The sequence below is a fragment of the Corvus brachyrhynchos genome, unplaced genomic scaffold (assembly GCF_000691975.1).
Source record: "Corvus brachyrhynchos isolate BGI_N302 unplaced genomic scaffold, ASM69197v1 scaffold412, whole genome shotgun sequence".
Lineage (NCBI taxonomy): Eukaryota > Metazoa > Chordata > Aves > Passeriformes > Corvidae > Corvus > Corvus brachyrhynchos.
Window position 1 is genome coordinate 75,367 of NW_008236761.1, and position 20,510 is coordinate 95,876.

General features: G+C 44.8%; 1 protein-coding gene across 2 annotated transcripts; it reads right to left on the reverse strand.

The window, feature by feature from the left end:
* Positions 1-265: 265 nt before the first annotated feature.
* Positions 266-20,286, reverse strand: EVA1C (eva-1 homolog C). Of its 2 annotated transcripts, XM_017727085.1 has the most exons (7): positions 19,997-20,286; positions 16,521-16,644; positions 13,457-13,609; positions 6,023-6,166; positions 2,641-2,712; positions 1,906-1,998; positions 266-809 (listed from the first exon to the last, which is right to left on the reverse strand). In XM_017727085.1, exons 1-7 carry the CDS (start codon positions 20,066-20,068, stop codon positions 412-414), a joined length of 1,056 nt encoding a protein of 351 aa, XP_017582574.1. In that variant the 5' UTR covers positions 20,069-20,286; the 3' UTR covers positions 266-411. The 2 variants fall into 2 exon arrangements, with proteins under 2 accessions (XP_017582574.1, XP_017582573.1); XM_017727084.1 differs by lacking the exon at positions 13,457-13,609 and having other exon boundaries at positions 19,997-20,151.
* Between the last annotated feature and the right edge of the window lie 224 nt (positions 20,287-20,510).

The following is a 20,510-nucleotide window of genomic DNA, read 5'->3' on the forward strand; positions in this document are numbered from 1 at the left end:
GCATGTGGCAAAGTCAGGAGTTTTTTATGAAAGCAGCAGCCATTTTGGAGCTTGTCCTTCACAGATTTGCCAGCACAGATAGCAGCCGGAGCACATCTCAGGCGGGTCTGTTCTGATGGTTGAATACATCTGCTTAAATATTTTCCACCTTTTTTGATATTCCTAAACATGGATTTGGCAGTTGATCCCAAATTACAGTGAAAAGTAATCTGTAGCATAAATTAAAAATGTAGAGTGTTTTTCACAGAAGGATTTATAGACAGTCAAGGATATGAAACCCTCTTTTTATTGCATATATTTCTTTTTGTTTTACAAATATTATATTCACTGATACAAATGTTCCTTCACAGAAGGTACATTGTTGTTTTGGTTTTTTTTTAAAGGGATAGGGTGTCATCCAAAATAAGCCATTTATTGTTCATTAATATAAAATGTATTCATATTTCTAGGAGGTGTCATATCCAAACCACTGTTCATCCAAATTTCCTGTATGATCTGCTCCCTGCGTTCAATCCTTTCAGCCAGTTCTGCTGCCTCTGCTGAGTTATAACCTGTGTAAGAAGGTCTGTAAAGTCCGTCTGTCTCACCCTGGGTGTTGGAAAGGGAGGAATCCTCCCCCTCCTCTTCCTCCTCCTCCTGTTCACTGCTTTCGTAGGCTCTGGCACTCTCTGGCACCAGCTGATCCCTCTTTCTGTGCAATTTCCGGATGTCACTAGCACACGACATGCGGATCACCAAGGCACACAGCGTGAAGAATAATCCTACACAAACGCTGGACACAAACAGGAGAGCGGCTCTTTCGGGGTGATCTGCAGGCAAGAAAGCCAGGGCTTAATTGCTTTACAAACTGCCAAGGCTGGCTACAAACCCCCAGCTGCAATTCCCGCAGTGTTCCATAGCCATAAGGCATCCAAACCTCCCAACACTCACAGCCCAACCCTGCCAGCTCTGCCTCTCCAAATTGCTGGGCAAAAATGCAGCCTGCTTGTAACATCGTAAAATAACAACATGACCCCAACCCTTTACGAGCAGCTCACTGCTGTTGTCAACCAGCTACCAGAACTCTGCACACCTTTTTTGGTTTTTCCAGCCATCCTGCCAAAACAGGCCTTACCCTCACAAACAGGGGGCATGAGAAGAGTGACTGTGGGCTCAGCAGGGCCTTAGCAGCATCTCCAGGCCAGGCTGAGTAGGTAGCACTTTTCTTACTTTGCACTTAGTGTTGCTAAGTCACAAAACCTGCTTTGTCTCACGGCAGAGACGGCTGAGTTTGGGATGGCTTTTCTCTCCCTCTCCCTCTCCCTCTCCCTCTCCCTCTCCCTCTCCCTCTCCCTCTCCCTCTCCCTCTCCCTCTCCCTCTCCCTCTCCCTCTCCCTCTCCCTCTCCCTCTCCCTCTCCCTCTCCCTCTCCCTCTCCCTCTCCCTCTCCCTCTCCCTCTCCCTCTCCCTCTCCCTCTCCCTCTCCCTCTCCCTCTCCCTCTCCCTCTCCCTCTCCCTCTCCCTCTCCCTCTCCCTCTCCCTCTCCCTCTCTCTTTCTTTCTACTACTCCTTGACGATCCGTGTATGTACGCAGCCCAACATTTCCAAAGACAGGTGTTTCCAATGCTCTCACAGGTCAGGGCCAGGTGTACAAAACTACTGAACATCCAACAGTCCCAATTGAAAATATTAATTTAAATATATCTTGGCTGCAGTTGCTTAGAGAGTTTGAATCCTTCAAGGCAGGAAATATTCCCTAAATATCAATTATGCTGGGATTGTCCCATCAACCAGACTCTGATTATATTGTAATAATATCATTACCATAAACGTGGGATTACTAGTTGTAACCTTTGGATTTGGTCCTCCCTTTTCCCCATAATGCCATGATCTAGTGAGCCAAACAGTATCAGCCTCATTTTCCTACCTCTAATGTATGCAAATGTAGCCAAGTAGTTAGAGCTAACAATAGTTCCATCTTTCTTTGGAAGTCTTGATTCCCTTGGATCAAGGTCGACACCTGTGACACGAGGAGGGAAGGTAAATTCAATGAAGCTACTAAACTCATATTCACCCAGTAACTTTCCAGCTAACGAGTCCACCCAAAACACAGGCAGGCCAGTGCTGTGCTGAAGGAGCTGCAGAACACTAGACCAAAAAATGGTTGCTAAGTTGAATACAGTATAATTAACAAATTATTGAAAATATCAAACATCTAGAAAATGGCAAGTTCATTTAAAGGAGCCTATTGCCAAGTGAAACCCCTTGTGCCTATTCCCATTGGGTTTTCTGAAATAATTTTACTTCATGAAACTTCACGGTTCTCCAATGGCCTTCCCAGCCCAAACATGCCATGTGCTCCTGTTACTGGGGATAGTGTTCACACATCAGCCTCATCCTTAACTTTGTGGCCTTTGAAAAGAGCAGGTGTTGGCAGAACTTGTAAAAGATTCTTCACCCTGAAACAACTACAATTTCACTTTTGCTCTTCCCAACGTGCTGGCTCTGGGCAGGTCACCCTTCCTGCAGCGTTGCTGGGACTGCAGGACTGTGCTCACATCCCACTCCCAGCCTGTCCCCCTGCTCTCCAACAGGAAAAGCAGCTCTTTCAGCAGGGTTTCCACTACTTCATCCCAAACCCTGATTCTGTGGTGGTACATACCATCATTCTGTTTGATGGAAGACTTGTTATCGGGGACCAGGGGGTTGACAGCCGTGAGGATAAATTTCGGAACTGCAGAGACAAAAGACAAATTTTGTTCTGTTAGTTTTAAGAACCTTCTCCCCAGTTAATTACAAATCCCTCTGCTAACCCTGGGTTTATTAACTGGGTTTCTGACAGTGGTATTGAAGGTTGGACTCGATCTTGGAGACCTTTTCCGACCTTAATGATTGTATGGTTCTTGCAAAGTCAGGGCAGCTCTGGGCCTGTGACTGGATTTACACACACCAGCCTGCTCCAGGAACATCCGTGCAACTCCATACAGCCTGGCAACCTGCCCCTTGTTTTCAGCCCCTCAAGGGTGTGCCAACCAGTGGATGGAGACAAAATTGGCCTCTAACTTCAGCATAAATTGGGCTACAGCCAGATGCTAGGTTGCATCTAGATACTGGGTTTGGATGAGGATAATTCACTGTAATTCTAAGATAAACGTTAAAGTCTTGCATGATGTCATTTGCGAAGCCTCTGAGTTGCTGAGGAGCAAAGGGGGGAGGATGGGAATAAATGAGCTGCATCTCTCTCATTTCATTAATTTATTCCCTTGATAAGTGTTTACAGTCTTCTTCAAATAAAAGAACTACAAGCAGGTGCATTGTACAGACATTGACGGTTCACATATTCTGTGTTGGATGAATGGGCCCTTCTGACAGCCAGATCTTGGCACCTGTTCCTGTACTATGTGAAGCCAGATTGATTGATTTTCAGACTGATTGTGAGAGAAAAAAAAGAAGAAATTTCAAGTATGACACTCACTTCTATCCCACATAGAAATATTTGCCAAGAAACAGTGTTGAGAGAATTAAAGGGAACAGAGGTTTGCAGCTTAAACAGACGCTGAGGTTTGCAGCTTAGCATAGTTTTCATTTGGAAAACAACTAAAAATAGCACTTTTTTGTGAGCATAACTTTTCTTTCTGTGTGGGCTCAAAGTCAGAGCTGTTTCCTTTCCTCATGAAGGAATACTTTTGGGACTCTTGGCTCCTGTTTGCAGTGGAAGGCCAACAGATACAGGGGTAAATAAGCTCATTTCTATTTTGTCTTGTACCTCATGGTAGTTTATAGCTGTTTCCCCCTGGCAGAATACTTTCCTTGGTGTGTGGGGCAGACAGGGAGCAGGATTGTTTCCAGCCTGCGGTCTGCATTTGCAGGCCTGGCTATTCTGAACAACATGCCTGTGTTTTGAACCATGTCCTGGGAGGATGCTCAGTCTCCAGCACCGATGCAGGACCCAGAGCTCCTGTTGCATGGCCTGGGACTCCTTCCCCTGTGCTGGTGTCCCTCCTGCTCCCCCTGCAGGGGGAGCTCCCCAGGGCTTTGCTTGTTCTTTTTCCCCCTATACCATTCAAATATTTATTGTAGGGGAATGTTTAATTCAAAATTGCATGGACAGAAAGAGCCCCTGGCTCCTTGCAGTGCTCATTTTCATTACGGTGCCTTTCAGACACAAGGACCTTAACTAGGATAGGCTACATCAGGTTGCTGAACAGAACAGCTGCTACCAGCATGAGGAATTCTTATTAAGATAATAACATCTATACTACACCTTGTGCCAGCACTGCTTTGGCAAGTAGGAGTCAGTCACCTCCTGCAGGCTGCCAAAGGCAGCACACAAAGGGACTCTGGCATCCAGGGAGTGCGGATCCTCGCGGGACCACAGGAGCCGTGTTTCCTGAGAGAGGATTCCAGGATCCTGAAGTGCGGGCTCAGCAAGAGCCAGGAGGTCCCACCTTGCACAGACAGGAGATGATTCTGAGCAGATCACTGGGGGCACTGAGACTTCAAGAAACTAGCGCCTCTCGGCTCCTGCCATGTTTTTATACTGTCAGGAATGAACTGCAAATGTAAAAATGTAGCCAGACTCACTACCCCTAAACGGCTGCTGACCGCTGGGTGGGGCAGCATGGGGTTTTTTCACGTTCCTGACCACGATAGAAATACTTTGAAGTGTGACACAGCCCTGAGAACAAAAGTGCTCTGGTCTGCTGCGTTCCTGTCATTACAGGGGGAGGTCTATTTGCATTATCTTGGGAAGCATCAGACTAGCAGGCATCCTCTAGTGAGGAGAATGTAAAACTTTGTGATTCTGGAATATTCCAAATTCTTCCCGTGTTGATTAGATGATCTGTAAAATAATCAGATCTGCAAATCATTGGCTAGTGCTTCACATTGCACAGCCCAGTAAGATTTGGCAGAAGAAAAAATCTTCCAAATGTGCCAGCAGCACAAAAGAACACTATTTGTTACCCACGTGTTTTTGCAAAACCTCATCCCTAAATAACAGCATGCATAACTCCAGTGCAAATAAACTCGCACTGCTTTTCTGATACACAGATGTGCAAAGAGGAATGACTTGTTGTAGTTATGCTTATGCTAATCGGAGAGAATTATATTAACTCATTCATAAAGGCAGCTGCACAATAATCTAATGTATTGGTGCAATGGCAGATTCCTGTATCTCTCCAGTAATAGGAAGCTGAATTACTGTACTGCCTTTCACAGCTGACAACCAATGCTGGGGGAGACTGAAAATCTCTCAGGGCTCATTTTCCTCTGATCTTCAGGTAGAGGTGATCTGGCCATCAATCCTACACTGCTGTTCTCAAAAGCATGTCTCGGGTAACCTGTGCCCTTTGACCACTACTTACTAGGGATGCAGCCAAGGGACTTTGCAGTATGTAGCTGTAGAGCTGCTCCTAACAAAGTATTTTAGGGAATTCTGCTTGCCTCTTACGAAAATATGTTAGTCTATAGGAAACAATATGGAAAGCTGTTCCCTCTTGTCTGAGGAATGAGCTGAAGTATGTTTCAATCCTGCAAGGGATGTATAACCTCGAATCTTTACTTTTCATAAACCTTCACTTCCCTTTCCATGAGAAAGGAAACCCCTCTGTGAGGGAGAAGCTGTAGATGTGCTCACATGAATCAGGTTTCAGGACTGGGCTTGTACACAGTGCTTCAATTATGCTGGACTGTTTTACCTGCCCTGATGCCAGGCAATGCCAGGTTATTTTTCCTAGCTCTGTTGCAGGTGAATTCTGTGGAACTGACTCTTATCTGGATAGTATTTCTCAAAAATATTGAACTACATACTTGATATTTCATTGTCGGTTGCATTTTTTGTAGCAAAAAACTCCTGAAGTCCAGAGTCTTTGTTAGGTGCCGCTGTGCCCAGGGGATTGTTCGTGTATTGTGTGTGTCTGTGTTACAAACTTCCTATGTTAAAGGGAAGTGGGTATTTAGGAAGGCTCAGTGCCCGTATGTAGACATGCGTGTCTTTGCAAGCAGAAATGAGGGCTTGAAAATGATTGTGCATTTGCTCTTACCACATGCATAGCTGACATTAAGGTATTTTGTCACTCCAGGTAGGCATGGACTTCCAAAATCCCGGCTAGTGACAATGATTTTGCATCTCTGCTTCCCATAACACCTTTTTGATAACACTTCCAGCGCTGTGTAAGAGAAACAGTCTGAAAGAAAAAACACATATAATAAATATACAACTCTGGTGTTAGCCGAAATGAGAGCTGCTGGATGCAAGACTAGAGATACAAGTCTGCATCTCATCTCAGGCATAACTTTGCCTAAGCAGGATTTCAGTATTAAATATTAGGATTTGTCAATGCAAGGAAGTCAGCTGCAATAAAAATGTGAACTTGCAGCAAGTTAACTCTCCCGTGTTGCCTTCCAGGTGCATACTAAGGCTGCAGGAAGAGTCCTGTTGAGCTCCAAACAGATGCCCAATATAAGGTCTCGATGTACCATTCAGGATGTCTTGGAAACAATAAGCACATCCAAATCGCTCTCTATCTATTCCATCTCAAATCAAGAGAGAAGAAATGCTGTTTCCAAGTCTGTCTCTCAGCCCTGGGTTACTGAGATGAGTCAACCGGACACCCGAGTTCAGTTCAAGTCAGGTGAGATCAATTTTTATGTGCTGCAACAGCTTAGGCTGCGGGGAAGTTCAGGGTATTAAAAAGCAGCTTTTGATTTACAGTGAAGAGGTCAAAATGGGCTCAGTATTTAACCAGGGAAACATGTGGCTTCCAAAAATGGGTTTTGCACTGGAGGTGAAATTATTTGACTGGGAAAGTGTGTGAGTCACATTCTGCTTTAAAAAAAAAGAACGTCTCTAAATGTGATTAAGTTCTCTGTATCCACATGTGCTAAACTCCAAGCCACAAAGCAAGAAACACCCTGTAGTTTTGGTTTCTGAATAGAAAGGATGCAGAATGGACAAGTCTGGATCAAGTAATACTTCTCTGAATCTTTCTGCATCACTGCACACACTGTGGCTTCCTATGTAGGACAGATATGTCTCACTCCAGGCTTCTGAGGCGAGGGCGCTGTAGAGGTCTGAAACATATTTCTCGGGACATTAAAACAGTCCCTCTTCCTGCAACAAAGGATGGCACCCAGTCAGCTGCCAACTGCTGAAGCTCATTTGTGCCTCTTTAGAGGAAGGACAAACACTGTTTGCAAAGACACTCCAAAGGTTCCCCAAATCTGTTTGGAAAGAAGAGAAGGTTTGAGACTGAGTTCTTGACATTTAATGTGTGAAAATGGGGCAGATTTGTGGTTTTTAGAGTTAACTCCCTGAATAAGCACTGAGTAAGTCATATACCTGGGCAGAGTCATCAGGAGATATTGGGCTCATCCGTCTGGCAAAGGGCTCGTGAGTTACTTTGGACATGGATTTTAGGAGACAGCTCTTCCTCTGACCTTTCAGAGACCTAAAATCCCCGTACCTGTGTGTCCCAAGAGACTGCTGGAAGGCAGGGAAGAGCTGACCTAAAGCAGTGGGTAGTTCTGATTAAGTTACTCAGCAGTTTTAGTTTCCCTCCCTGGAAATTTCAGATAAGTAAAGATATATTTAGATGGACGTTTTAGGCAGCCAATAGCTTACTTTGGCAAGTACAAAACCAACTGGAGAATATCAGGAGGAATTACCGGGTGACTCATGAATGAATGGATTGGGAGCACAGCAGCAAACTGAATTATGTTTTCTACAGAATTTTCTTTTATAAGGCTCGTGCCTTATAAAAACAGGAGGATGCTGTGCTGATGGTTTTCTACATATTCAGTGATATGGCAAGTGTGTGTTTCATTTCAGCTTTGGTAGGCATTTGCTCATGTTTCTGTGGGACTTAATAGCTTCTTATCATCTCTATCCATGTTGGATTTGGCTCCTGTACCAGTCATTATATGCCTGCAGGTTCTTGGCAGGCCAGTTTTTGGAGAACCTCCCAGGGCTTGCCTGGTGTCATAGGTGAGTGAATGCAAACTGTGGCTGGTTTCTTCTGCAGGACAGGACAGACGTTACCTGGAAAGACTTACAACATTAAAAAAACCTATTTAAAACTCTCTGCGTTCTAAAAAGATTTTGGGTTTTAGTGATTCAATCCAAAATCCTGTCTGGTTTATATGCATCCTTGCTACCTTCCCAGTAGTTCTCCCAGCAGCTATGATGGGAATAACTTGAATAACTTCCCCTCCTCCTGGTGAAACACCTTATTCCAGTGACTGAATGAGGAGAGGTCAGTGCTGTGTTTGGAGTAAAGGAATTCCATGGAATGGCCCCAGAGAAACCATTAATTGGGAGATGAACATAAATATGCAATGTGGCTTCTTTCTGGCTAAGCGCTGTTCGATCTACACAGATATCCCTGGGGCTTGTTAGACTGGTACCGTACATTTTCAATAACCTGCTTCTGGAAAGGCACATTCCCAGAGTGCTAAAAGGCTGGTGGCATCCAGCGGTGGTGGACAAGGCAGCAATGTGTGGCTGGGAAAACACTCCATTCTCCATGCCTTTCTCCCGAAGTTGGTTGTTACACACCAAGAGTGTCGGTGGATCTTTTGTACCAGACACTGCTATGGATGGCACAGGGACACGGGTGTCAAGACGAGGTTCTTAATGCAGTAATAAACTATCCAATCTGACTGCAGCTATTTAACAGTTGGAGTACAAAGCCTTGTTTCTGCAGGAAAGGCTCTTTCAGCTCCCTAATTAGCTTTGTTTGGGAAAGTTTTGGCATGCAAATGACATGCCATAAATCATGCAGGCTTTAATGAGAAGTAATTTGTCTTCTGGTTTCTTAAAGGTTCTCTCAATTCAGACAGGAGGAGCTTTCCCTCCCTTTCTTTCCACCCTGCCACACAAGACCTGCAGGTGATGGAGCATCTTGTGCCAGGCCCCAGGGACAGCATCCTGTCCCACCCTCTCCAAACGTTTCCAACTGCTTTCATCCCCAACTGCTCCTTATGCCGCTTTATGTGTCCTGGGCTGTGTCCACCCACAGAAGAATAAGGAGCTCGCTTTTAAAATCAAAGCTAAGAAATGCTTTGGTTTTAAGCTGAAAGCAAAGATTTCACACCTTCAAATCAGGATGCCTTGTGCTTTGTGGAGCCCAAATATCAGCTGTGGGGACAAGAACTGACAGGGGGAAGCTATGGAGTTCGGAGCAAGCTAAGGCTGCAGGATCCTAAAGAAAGTTGCTGAAATAATATGGTAATTTATGCAAGAGCATGGCACGCAAGGTCCCGCCTATGCATCAGAAAAGGGCCACTTGAGCTGCTGATTCCAGCAGAAACATACAATGTGATCAGCAGCACTTTTGTACCAAAAAAACCCCCACCAAACTTGGTCTCTCTTTCTTCCTTGCACATGCATGTGCAGTGTGGGGGATCCATCGCACCAAACACCAAGGGCAAGAGACAAGTGGGGCTCTCCGCTTCCTGGCAGCAGGAGCCGGACTCCTTGCTCCTGCATGTGCACATGCAGGAGTTCCTTGGCTCCTTTTAGACTTGGGGGCCAGGTGTACTTTTCCAAACCTTTCACAAATTTGAGCCATGAAAAAATAGACCCAAGAAACTCCTGATCTGCTGGTAAAGAAAACATTACTGGATGAAGTGATGTGTGTCTCAGAGTGCTCCAAGCAACTTCCACCAGACAAATCTAATCTTCCCTGTTCGTCTCAGAAGAAAGTTACTTGGACTCTAAAAATGGTGGCTGGTCTTTTTTTCCCTTCAGTCGCTCCTCATCCTGCCACTGCTCTGAAAACCTCTTCTTTTAAGGGGGTTTTCCCTTGACAACGTTTGCTGGGGCCAAGGGGTGCAATGGCTCCTACTGGCACCTCTTGAGGCCCAAAGCACCTACTAAGCTTCTCAGTTTTCTCAGGCTGACACAGGCAAGGACCTTTTCATATCTGGTGTCTGCACACAGAGAGAGCTGACTTAAGGGGTTTTGTGGTGGAAGGAAAACGGAACTATTTTATCCTTACTTTTGCATCCACAAAATTGATTTGACTCCTGTCTCCCACACCCAAAGTGCCAAGGCGGTGAGGAAACATTTCCAGATCTGCCTACAGCTGCTTGTGCCTTCACTGCTGTTACTTCTGATCTCAAGAGACATTCCCAAGGGACTGGCTCACACCAGGCAGAGAGTACATCTCTTAGTAAGAGACAGAAACCAAAAGCTTTTCAGTCAGTGAATAAGAGATGTAAGGCCCTTTGAATTGGCTACAATATCCAAACAAACAAACAAACAAAAACAAATAAAAAAGAATCACAGCATCATAGAATCCTGTTACATTAAAAAAATCATGACACCTAGTTGGACTGGAAGGAAGCTACAGGATGTTGAAAATCCCTCTTGCTTGACTTGCTCACCCTTTCCTCTTAGCTGAATTCCACTGGGAAGAGGAGACTATGACAAAGCCTAACCCCAGGGTATGTCATGGCACAGTGCAAGCTGTGATGAGAGTTGGTGAATTCTCCACCTCCCCTCTCAACCCTCCAAAAGTGGGGCCAGATAAAAGGGCTGCACTGGAAGGAACCCCACCTTCCAGCAATGAGAACCATGGCAGGGGTGTAATTCAGGGCTGTGTTGGTCCCTGGTGCTTGAGGAAATGCGCAGCTGACCAGGCAATGTGCATCCAGAGGAATTTCTGGGAAGGATATTGCAGTGTTCTAGCTTGCAAGTTGAACCTAGGGGCAACCCACTACCAAGACTTCTTTCAAGTATTTTCATGTATTAACAAGAGTAATTTATTATTTGAGAGGTGTTTGTTGAGCTGAATCTTCCTGGTGCTCTCTATGGTAACCTGTTCTGGCACAATTCTTTAAGAACTTCTGGCCAATAAATTTTCTATTTCCTCATGCACATGTTAGTACAAATATGAAAAGAGATAATGGGTCAGAAAAGGCAACAAGTCACACAGGAACAAACTGCTATAGTTTCCTGCTTTGGTGCTTGGCACAGTGGATTCCTCTAGGCAGAACCATCTGCTACAAAACCACACCCAGAATTTTCTTGTGAAGTTTTTGATAGTCTTAGTAAAGCAGAGAGGTTACTTGCTGGAAGTTCTGTGCAGTCTTAACAGTACCAGGCATTTGGACAGCTGCAGAAGCTGATTTTTACTATTAAACTGGCTCAGAAAAGCAGTTGCATGAGTAGGTACTCATGCTAGATGTGGAGGTGAGGGTCAGGATCCTACAAGTGCTCAAGGCCACACAGCTATCTCCCATAGCTGAGATGGATTTATATACTGTATTTCCTATATGGAGAAGAGCTTTTTGCCAAAGAATTGACATGTTTTCCTGGGTTCCCTTTGAAGCAAAGCTCTGAAAATCTGTCAGCCGATTTGACAGGTGGTTCACAGAAAAGCAGTGCTTGAGAACACATCTGTCCCAACCCAAAGCTGCTGTTTGTCATTGCTATCACACATATCAGCAGGTAGCCAAGATCTCGAGGTGCATCCAATTCAATACCCAGTACACCTGACAGGACCATATCAAGTATGGAAAGATGCAAAGCTTTTGAGCTCGCCAGAGACTTTCTATGCCTGTCATTAGGACCTACAGATGACTTCTCTTCTGCATAGTGCTAAAAAAATCACCTCACAGTTTCTCTGTGAGGCAGTGAAAGAGCTGGAAAGGCTTGAGCGCTGCCTTTAGGCTGAGTTGCACCCATGCGAGCAGAAACAACAATGGATGTGTTTTGGAGCCAATTTAGCTTTTGCTGTAAACATAAATAGGTACACAGACTCTGATTCGAGAAGGAAGAGCTGTCTTAAGTCATTACATTCAAATTACCATTGTTTTCCCGGAGAGAAAGGTACACAGTCACTGCAGAAATCTAATCGTGCACTACATCTGTAGGTGCTTAAATAACCACACAAATAAGTTTCAGGCTTGAGACAGATCTGGAGTCAATTGGATCTGGCTCCTAAGTGCCGAGTCTTTTGTGATAACTGAATGTGAACTCCCACGCCACACAGGGGCTTTTGGAAATTCTACTGCCTGCAGAAGGTCACTGGTACCACGCAGGAAGAGGCCAAGCACTTCCATTAAGTAGTAGGAAATCTATACAAGGATCTACCTTCTGTAGATCTGATTTGTATTTGTCTCAGGTTTTATGCTCTCTCCTATTACTGGTGTCTTAGGCTGCTTTATAGAGCACAAAACCAGTGTCAGCCAGGGTGTTGCTGCATAGGTGCTTGTAAACAGGGGCCACAGCAGAGCTTGTTGCATTTGCAAATTCTTTCTCTTTATCGTGGGAGACTTTATCCAGTAGGAAAGGTTTGCAGAATTCTGATCTGTGAACTGTGAGTGCTGATATCAGAGGCAAGGGAGTAATTTTGAAAGGTCAGTGAAGTGCAAGGTACAAGTGTGGTGGCAGCCCCTCTCGATCAGCTGAGACATCTGTGCCCTGACTTGTGTCACCCGTTAATGCCAGCATCGTAAGGGGTGTGGGGGCCTGCCAGAGACCTGCTAAAATGTTTCCTCTGCAGAACAGATAGGCACAGCTAAGTCTATGTGAAGGCCCGAGAGAGCCGATGTGAAACACAGACACAGCAATATTAAATAGATTCTTGTCTAAGAACAGATTGCAATTTTCAGCCAATAAATTTTTAATAGTATCTATGTAACTAAATAGAAACATTGGCTTGCAGACAAAGGGCTCTTAAGATTAATTATTGATCTCTTCTTGTTGTTTTGAGAGATGCTTCTCATAGATGACACTTAAAGCTTGTTTCTTAGGAGCAACGTTAAGCCTTTGCACAGGGCTGGCATCAGTCATGCAAGCCCTTCCCTTTGTAGTACTCATCTCATGCTGGCCTTCTCCATGGCATGACAAGTTACCATCATGCCCTCAGTGTCACCACTGAACATATTATTCAGTGTAGTACTATGTATGTAGGACATTCCTGACTTGGTGCCAGAGAGAAGTCCCAAGTATGTTTAACTTTCTGATGTGCCACCACAGCCTTGGAGTCTAGCCATACAACAGCATCTAAAGCAACGGCCCTGCCTCATGGACCCTCTCCTTACAGTCTGCAGCTAAGGCAGGGAATATCTGGCAGAAACAGGTATCAGAGAAGAAGGAGCAGTAAGACACAGTATCGTGACACTTGTGTCACCTGGTCATTGTCAGAAGCTGGAGGAAGCAGAGAGGCAAACAGTGAATATTTAGTATATGTCACCTAAATTCAAGACAGACAAGAGAACTAGTTTTTGATGCTAATCATACTACAGACTGATTAACTGTATGAAAGTTTATTACTTTGCTGCATTTATTACTCTATGTTCCTCCCTCTTACTGGGCAGTTTGAGTTTCAGAAATAATCTCTCTCACATTTCAACCACCGATGCTTTCAAAACACCATTGCTCTTGCATCTGAAGTTTCTCCCCACCTGTGTCCCCTCTTCCCTGTGCTCCTGCCTGGAGAAGGTTCCTCAACGGTGCCCAAACGTACCAAAGGGGGGTGTGTGCTCCGCCTTTGTTGAGCAGACGCTCTCCTCATGTGCCCATCTGCCGTAGGTGGCTGAGTAGATGATAAGGAACTTGGATTCCTGACAGTGGAGCTTCAGTTCCTGGTTTTCACATGCTGATTTGGTTTTGTATTCAGCTAAAGTAGAAGCAAACAGCAATAATAGCATGAGGCAATTTATTTAGCTGCACTGTTAATAGCAAATAGCAGCAGGACAGAAACCAGCTTTCCTGCAAATGCTGTTGCAAGTGACATGTGGCACCTGTACATCCAGACACAGAGTCAAGAGCAGAGTGCTTCTCCCAAATGAGTTGCTCCCAAGTGACTATCTAGAGCCTGTGGCTGCTTGTTGAACAGAATAAAAAACCCTAACTTTTGCCAATCTCCTCTCCCAGTGGAACAGCCTCCTTGGTTTCCTGGCTTGCTTTCCTGCTCAGTAAGAGAAGCTTCATCTTTCCCTTTTGTCTCTCCTCAGGACACTGTTGCATTCTACGCGTGTCTCAGCTGCCTCTGCACACTCATCAATCACGGGCAGGGCTGGCACTGCTCAGTGACAGCACTGGGGGAGAGGGACAGACAAGGGGAGGACAAAGGCCAGGATGGGGTTCCCATCCCAAGGCAGACAGTGCTCTCAGCTGTATTTGCATGGCTCCACCAAGGTCAGTTGGTTTCTCTGGGCGGCACCTTCAAGCAGGGGCTCATTTGAAAGTTTGGCTGGCAAAGTGATGTGAATTAGGACCCTGAGAAAAATCCCCCCCTCCCTTGCTCAGCTGGCACAGGCACCCTGGCAGCACCCTCAGCAGAGGTGGGGAAGGCACTGAGCTCATCTTCATGGCTTATCGCTCCTAGGGAAACCCTTTAAATCTGCCACCTGGCCAAGAAGGCTCTTCCTGGCCTAAGCAGCCACTCTGTCCGTGACATTTTACCTTCTTGAGTCTTCCTGGTTGAGCTGTGTTGCCAAACCTTTTTATGGCAGATAAAGCCAGGGAGAAGAGTTTATTCTCCTCCAATTTTTTTTGTCCTCAAAACTGTGGAAACAGGAAAAGGAGATTCCTGAGCTGAGCAGAAGAAAAGGGAGACCTTTTGTTAGCAAGTGATGTCCCTGTGAGTGGAGGGTGGATGCTGGTTCTTGGGGAACTGGAGAGAGAAAAACCTCCTATCTACTCAACATTATTGTTTCATCCAAAACAGAACAGATAAAACAATGGGTTAATGTTCTTGGTAACAGTCCCGTTTCTTCCGTTTGAGCTCATCAACAGCTACAAGCTTAAGTCTAAAAAAGAGTGATTTTGAGAAATACTTGACCTGCTGCAGGTTGTGACTTCTGCAGAAGCACCTGCCGTACTGTGCACCAATAAATAGGTCGAAAACCTGGGGTCTCTGCCCAAGGACTGACAGCCTAAAGCTGAGCTCTGAGTCTGGCTGTGCTGGAGGGGCTGTGGAAGTACGTATAACCCCAAGTGGTATCAGAAAAGGAGAAGAGCCCAAGATAAACCTCTGCAGGGATACGGCAACAATAATTGTAAATAGATGAAAAGCTAAGGATTTAGGCAATTGCTTAAGTGCCCACTTGAAGGAAAGGAGACTGCAAAATATATTTGAAGTTATCCTGAAGTGATTTCCTGAGTAAGGATGTTTTCCACTGCCAAGACTAACAATATTGGTATCTTACCTACAAATATAAATTTCCTGTCACAAGAAATCATGTAATTTGCCCTGGAATTGGACTATTTCTCAATCCTGAAGGCAGCACATGCTGCTAAATACGCTTTTGACCAGCTTTTTAAGAATTCAAATCACAGAAAATACTATATACTCAAAGAAGCTCATCTCCCATGGAAAAAAATATTAAGCAGCTTCCAAAAGTAATAAACAATCCAAATTCGCTTTTGATTAGTAAAAAGAGATTTCTAATGACACAGACACTGCTATGACATTCAAATCCACCTACTATTAATAATGGACTAATTGCAATATGCAAAATGACTTAAACTATTGATATAATAAAACAGATCATGAAATTTTTCAATTTCAGGCTTTTTTTTCCCTAACGTATCTCCCTGGGAGTTTCTGAGTCAGTGCTTTGCCAAAGGTAGCATCTGCCTACTCCACTCCATCTTTCTGCTGACTTCCACTTTCCAGTGTGAGATTGCCCTTCAGTTCACTTGCCACCTACTCCTGTTCTACCACTGATGTATATCTTAGTGCTCTGATCAAAGAAAACCCCCTTAGTGCTTTCTCCTTTGCTCATGGGTTGGTATTTCTGAGTTGGCTGGTGAACTTACCCATAAATCATCGTTCAGCTGTTTTCTCTGGGACCCATTTCAGCCACTCTGGGGATTCACTGCCAGACAATCTGAGCCCCCAGGCTACTGGAGCTTGTTCTCATATACCATAGCAACAAGGAGAACGATTAAAAACCACCAATGAAGGAAACCTCATGAGGATTGTCTTAATCGTTCTTCCGTTTTCTCATGTTTACAAAGTGGATTCTCTTTGAGGTAAGATTTGTTCCTTCACATACCAGCATCGAATACCTGCACAGAGCACAGGTGATTCTACAATAAAAGCCTCTAACCAAGTCAGCACATGTATCTTCTGGCCATTATTCCCTAAGCGGGAGGTATTTTTGAATCTTTGAAAGCTTTAGGCCCAGCTCCTTAAGTGTTTTTGCATATTCCTTCCTAGGATACCTTCTTCATCATTTGGATCCTTAGCCCAAGCATCTGGTTTTGCTGTTCAGCTCTTTCTAATACGACATTATCATTGCAATCTCACTAAAAATAATTTCCAAAACATTTTTCCTTTCTAGTCTGATGTCTGACACCTGCCCCTGCCAAACTACGCTGGTCATTAAATTGGCAGCCAGCACCCTGAAGCTGCAAACACAATGGAGAGCTAAGGTAAAGTAGAAAAAAACAATTTGTTATCAATCCAAGAGCCCCAAAATTTCACATGGATTTATGCAAAGCTTTGTGCAGTGGCATTTTAACCAAAACAAGCAACCAAACATGCAGAAAAACACATTTGCCTGATAAAGATTACTTACTAGGTTTGCATTTAAAGGAGACAAGGAGGAATTTAGTGGTCCCTGGACACAGATCAGGCCCAAAAACCCGACTATTGACAAGGAGTTGGCAGGATCTCAGGTTCTGGCATTCATCCAGTACTTTCTAGAACAATGGGCAAAAAGGATAGTCTTGACAACAAGGTATGAAGCTATACAGCAGTGAAAACACTTAGTTGTATTTTGTTCTACACAGGAGAGAAACCACAACTTTTTGGCTATAAACGTGCAAGAAACATCTGTATCATTGGATCTAGGCCATAGCTCCACTGGAATTGGAGTCATGGCCAACTTTATGGGAACACGTTCATCACAGCCATGCTCATGGCAAGTTAGGATGTTACCGATTTGCTGTTGTTTGTCACTTTTCCCTCTGCCCCTGGGGAGGTTGGCCAAATTCCCCTGGGTGCCACCAAAGCCTCAATGGTGCAGAGCCCAGAGCAAGTGGGCACACACTAAGCCCCCAGCTGTCTCACTGACATGCTTGAGACACTTGTACACTCCTGAGCACATTTATGGGAGTGCAATGTCCAGGAGAAGCATGGCAACTCTAAAAGATGTCTTTTTAACCACTTCTTCTTGATCTACTTACATGTACCTTAACATGCCCTGTAATAATCTTCACTTGAAAGAGTTCTGACTGATGACAAGCACAACCCGAGCTTTAAGCCATGTGTAGGACCTCCTGCTTAAGGGACGCTTCCTTCTTGCTTGCAGTTACACACATGACCAGATATTTGCTTGACTTGCCACGAGCAAATTTCAGAACTGGTTTGAATGGATAGCACGGATCTGCAAGTCTATCCTCAGCCTCCTTGTCTTGTTTTGTGGGGGTGTTTTTTTATGCTGTTCTAAGGCCATATCTACTCCAAATTTATTGGCCCAGCAATATATCCTGGTTCTTACTGTACAGCTTCCCTGGGAGTGGGAACAGAGGAGGACAACAAACAGGCCAGCAGTGCTATACACAAAGTGTCACTTGGTCTCTCTCCCGATCTGGCAAAAGGACTGAGTGCTCCTCCTGCTCACACTGGTGCTCCCACTCCAGCTGTGCTCTTGGAACTGTAGCTGCAGAAAATATTAAGACATTGCCAGGGCAAGTCTGTGTCCAGTTTTTAACACAGTCACAAGCCAAAGCACCTAAAAACACCCAGTTTAAATGCAGCAGTGTATTTAGGAAATTCTTGTTCACCTCCAAAACTCAGTTAAGAGAGGGCTTTTCTGTCATTGTTTTTGGATAGTCTGTGTGGTTGTGCACAGGATTCATGATGTTTAAAATCACAGCAGGCTGTAATAAGGAGGGTGTTTTCTCCAGTTACTCCACTCTTAACAGGAGTAACTGTAATATACCATTCTAATAGTTTTAGGTAGTCCCTCAAAATCTGTGGGAATTTTTGCTTTGTTTCTCATCAGAAGAGGTCTTAGTCATACCAAGAGACCAAATCACAAATTTACCACTGCGATGGCACAAGCTGCATTCCTATTTCCAGGCTGAGAGAGTTGGCAGTGGCTGGATCTCTGTTGTCATCAGTGGAAACCTTCCCTCCCAAGCAGCAATGACACACATTGGCAGCACACTGCAGTGATCCTACAGCTCCCATTGTCAGAGGAAGAGGACATGCATCCAACACTTTTTGAGCATTAAATGCACTCTGAAGAGTTTAAAAGGGAAGGAAAGTACAGCAGACTTAATTTTATCAGTCCATTCTCCTTTTACAGAGTTGCAAGTCAAACAAATAACTCCTCCTAAGTTGGGATAGTTCTGGAAGGGACCAGTGAAACAGTTACATCTTAAGTAAATGGAGATAGCTGTCCCCTACTGAGTCACCTTCTGTTTGCACCTGAGCTGAATCATCTCCTGAGCATCTGTTTGTGTTTTCTCCTGCCTAATGTAAACAGCAGTCCCATTTTCTCTCGTGTTGCTGTGCAAAAGCACGCAGCCACAAAAGCAAACAATGATACTCAAAATAGTACCGGGCAGTTACTGTCTCTAGCCAGATCCAGCTTTGCAGTGGTCCCTCTAACAGGAGGTCTCTGTAATACGTGCCTGTGATGCTTCCTCCTAGCTACAGGGCATCATCTTGCCTGCCTGTGCAGACTGCAGATCTACTTCCAAAGGGAAGGGGAGGAGGGATGAGGTCACTGATGCTCTTTTCTAAGAAACCAGTTTACAAGATGTGTCCCTTCTCCTTAACAGAACTGGAACTTCCTGAGATGCACAGCATTTGTATCTCACACACTGATGGCCCTGACAAAATGCTTTCATGCCTTTGATCAGCCACGGTTCCCGAATGATGATGGTAGTTTATACAAGAGTTACCCCATGCTGTGTTTATTATATTCAGGGGGAAAAACTGCCTCACAAAGGCACTCACAAGCCCAAAATAATCATTGGTGCCACTTTGCTGCAGTCAGTCATATAACATCAAGGATGCATCTGGACTGCTGGTTTTGGTGGAGAGATGTACTTTCACATGGCCCATAGGTCATGTCTGGAATGTCCTCAAAAATTGCAGTACATCATGGACGAGCCACACTTATAAAATTGCCCTAATACTGTTTCTGGAGAGAGGATATTACTGCCAAACCACTTCATAATACCCTTCAACTCAGAAAGGGTGGAAACAGACATTCCCTGATGCCAAGAAGGAACGTGTAGTCTACAGACACAAATGTTGCAAACTTCATCAGAGCTTCTGTAGAGCATTTACAACAGTTTAGCCGACAGAACGTATTCAGATTCCACTGACTGCTCATTTTTGCAATGATTTACTGAATTTGGAACAACACTGGGTATTTTTCACTATAATGAAACAAGCCTTTGACAGCAGTTTAAGTCAGACCTTGTTACAATAGTCTCTACAGCAGAAAGTAATAATTGATGAAGTATAAATCATTTTAAGCTATACTGAAGCAGGCCCAGCAAACAAACTGTAGGGTGTTGCTGATACAAATCAGGTAGTCACAGAAATGCAGGCATCTGCAGAAATGCTTGGGATTTGCTGTTTAGCTGTTGCTGTGCCTTTTCAGTGAGGGAGGACAGGCATGGAACAGTGCCAACCAGGGATGTCATCTTATTCACTGGATTTGTAACCCAGCTCTGTCCAATGCTTGTGTCCTCCCCTGGGGTCAAGCAGAGCCTGTGTGATAGATTAAGACTGGTCAACTCAGTTATGACCAGCCCTTGAATGGAAAGGAGCCGACTATTTTAGGGAACTTTAAAAATGGGGTTTCCAAAGCAAGGCTCATCATACAACGGAAGGCAATCTTCAAAGTTCTCACAATCCTATGGTAATACCCTGCTGTCCAGACAAATCCTTCCAGCTGTAACTCTTTTGGTGGTAAACTGCCATAGGTACAGTGTCATCTCATTCAAGGTTGAGAACACTTGCACAGAAATGGCAGGGAAACTGTCAAAAACATTCTGTACCTTGAGAAACCTTTACAACGTGTGGTACCTGCAAAGAGGTGGGTGCCACGCAGTTCCTGGGTTCTGTCATCCTGGTTTCAGGCTCCCAAGTACTGCACATGTGGGGGTCCTGCCCATAAAATGCTGACTGAACACTGATGGTTGAGTGCCGAGGGCAGTGCAGGCTCAGGTGCTGCCCATCGCAGGCATAGGCGGTGTGATTCTGCAGGAGCTTCGTTAGGTAACCTAGAAAATATTCAGCTCTGTTACAACTAGCACAGGAAATGACAAGCTCGTTAGATAATAAGAAAACCACAATCAGTTTCCAGAAAGGGCATTGTAATCAAGATTATACGTCTGACCCGCAGCCACCCGGTTCTCTGAATGGGTCACCCCTTGCGTGCTCTTAGCGCTCCGGGCTGGAAAACACGAGGTCTCATGGCAGGGAGTCCGAGCCCTCCCAGCACTCCAGCAGCAGCAGGATGTGTTGTACGGACAATATGTGGGCTCAGGCCCTTGCCAGTTGTGGCTGCTCATGATCCCAGGGCATGTCTGCAGCAGTC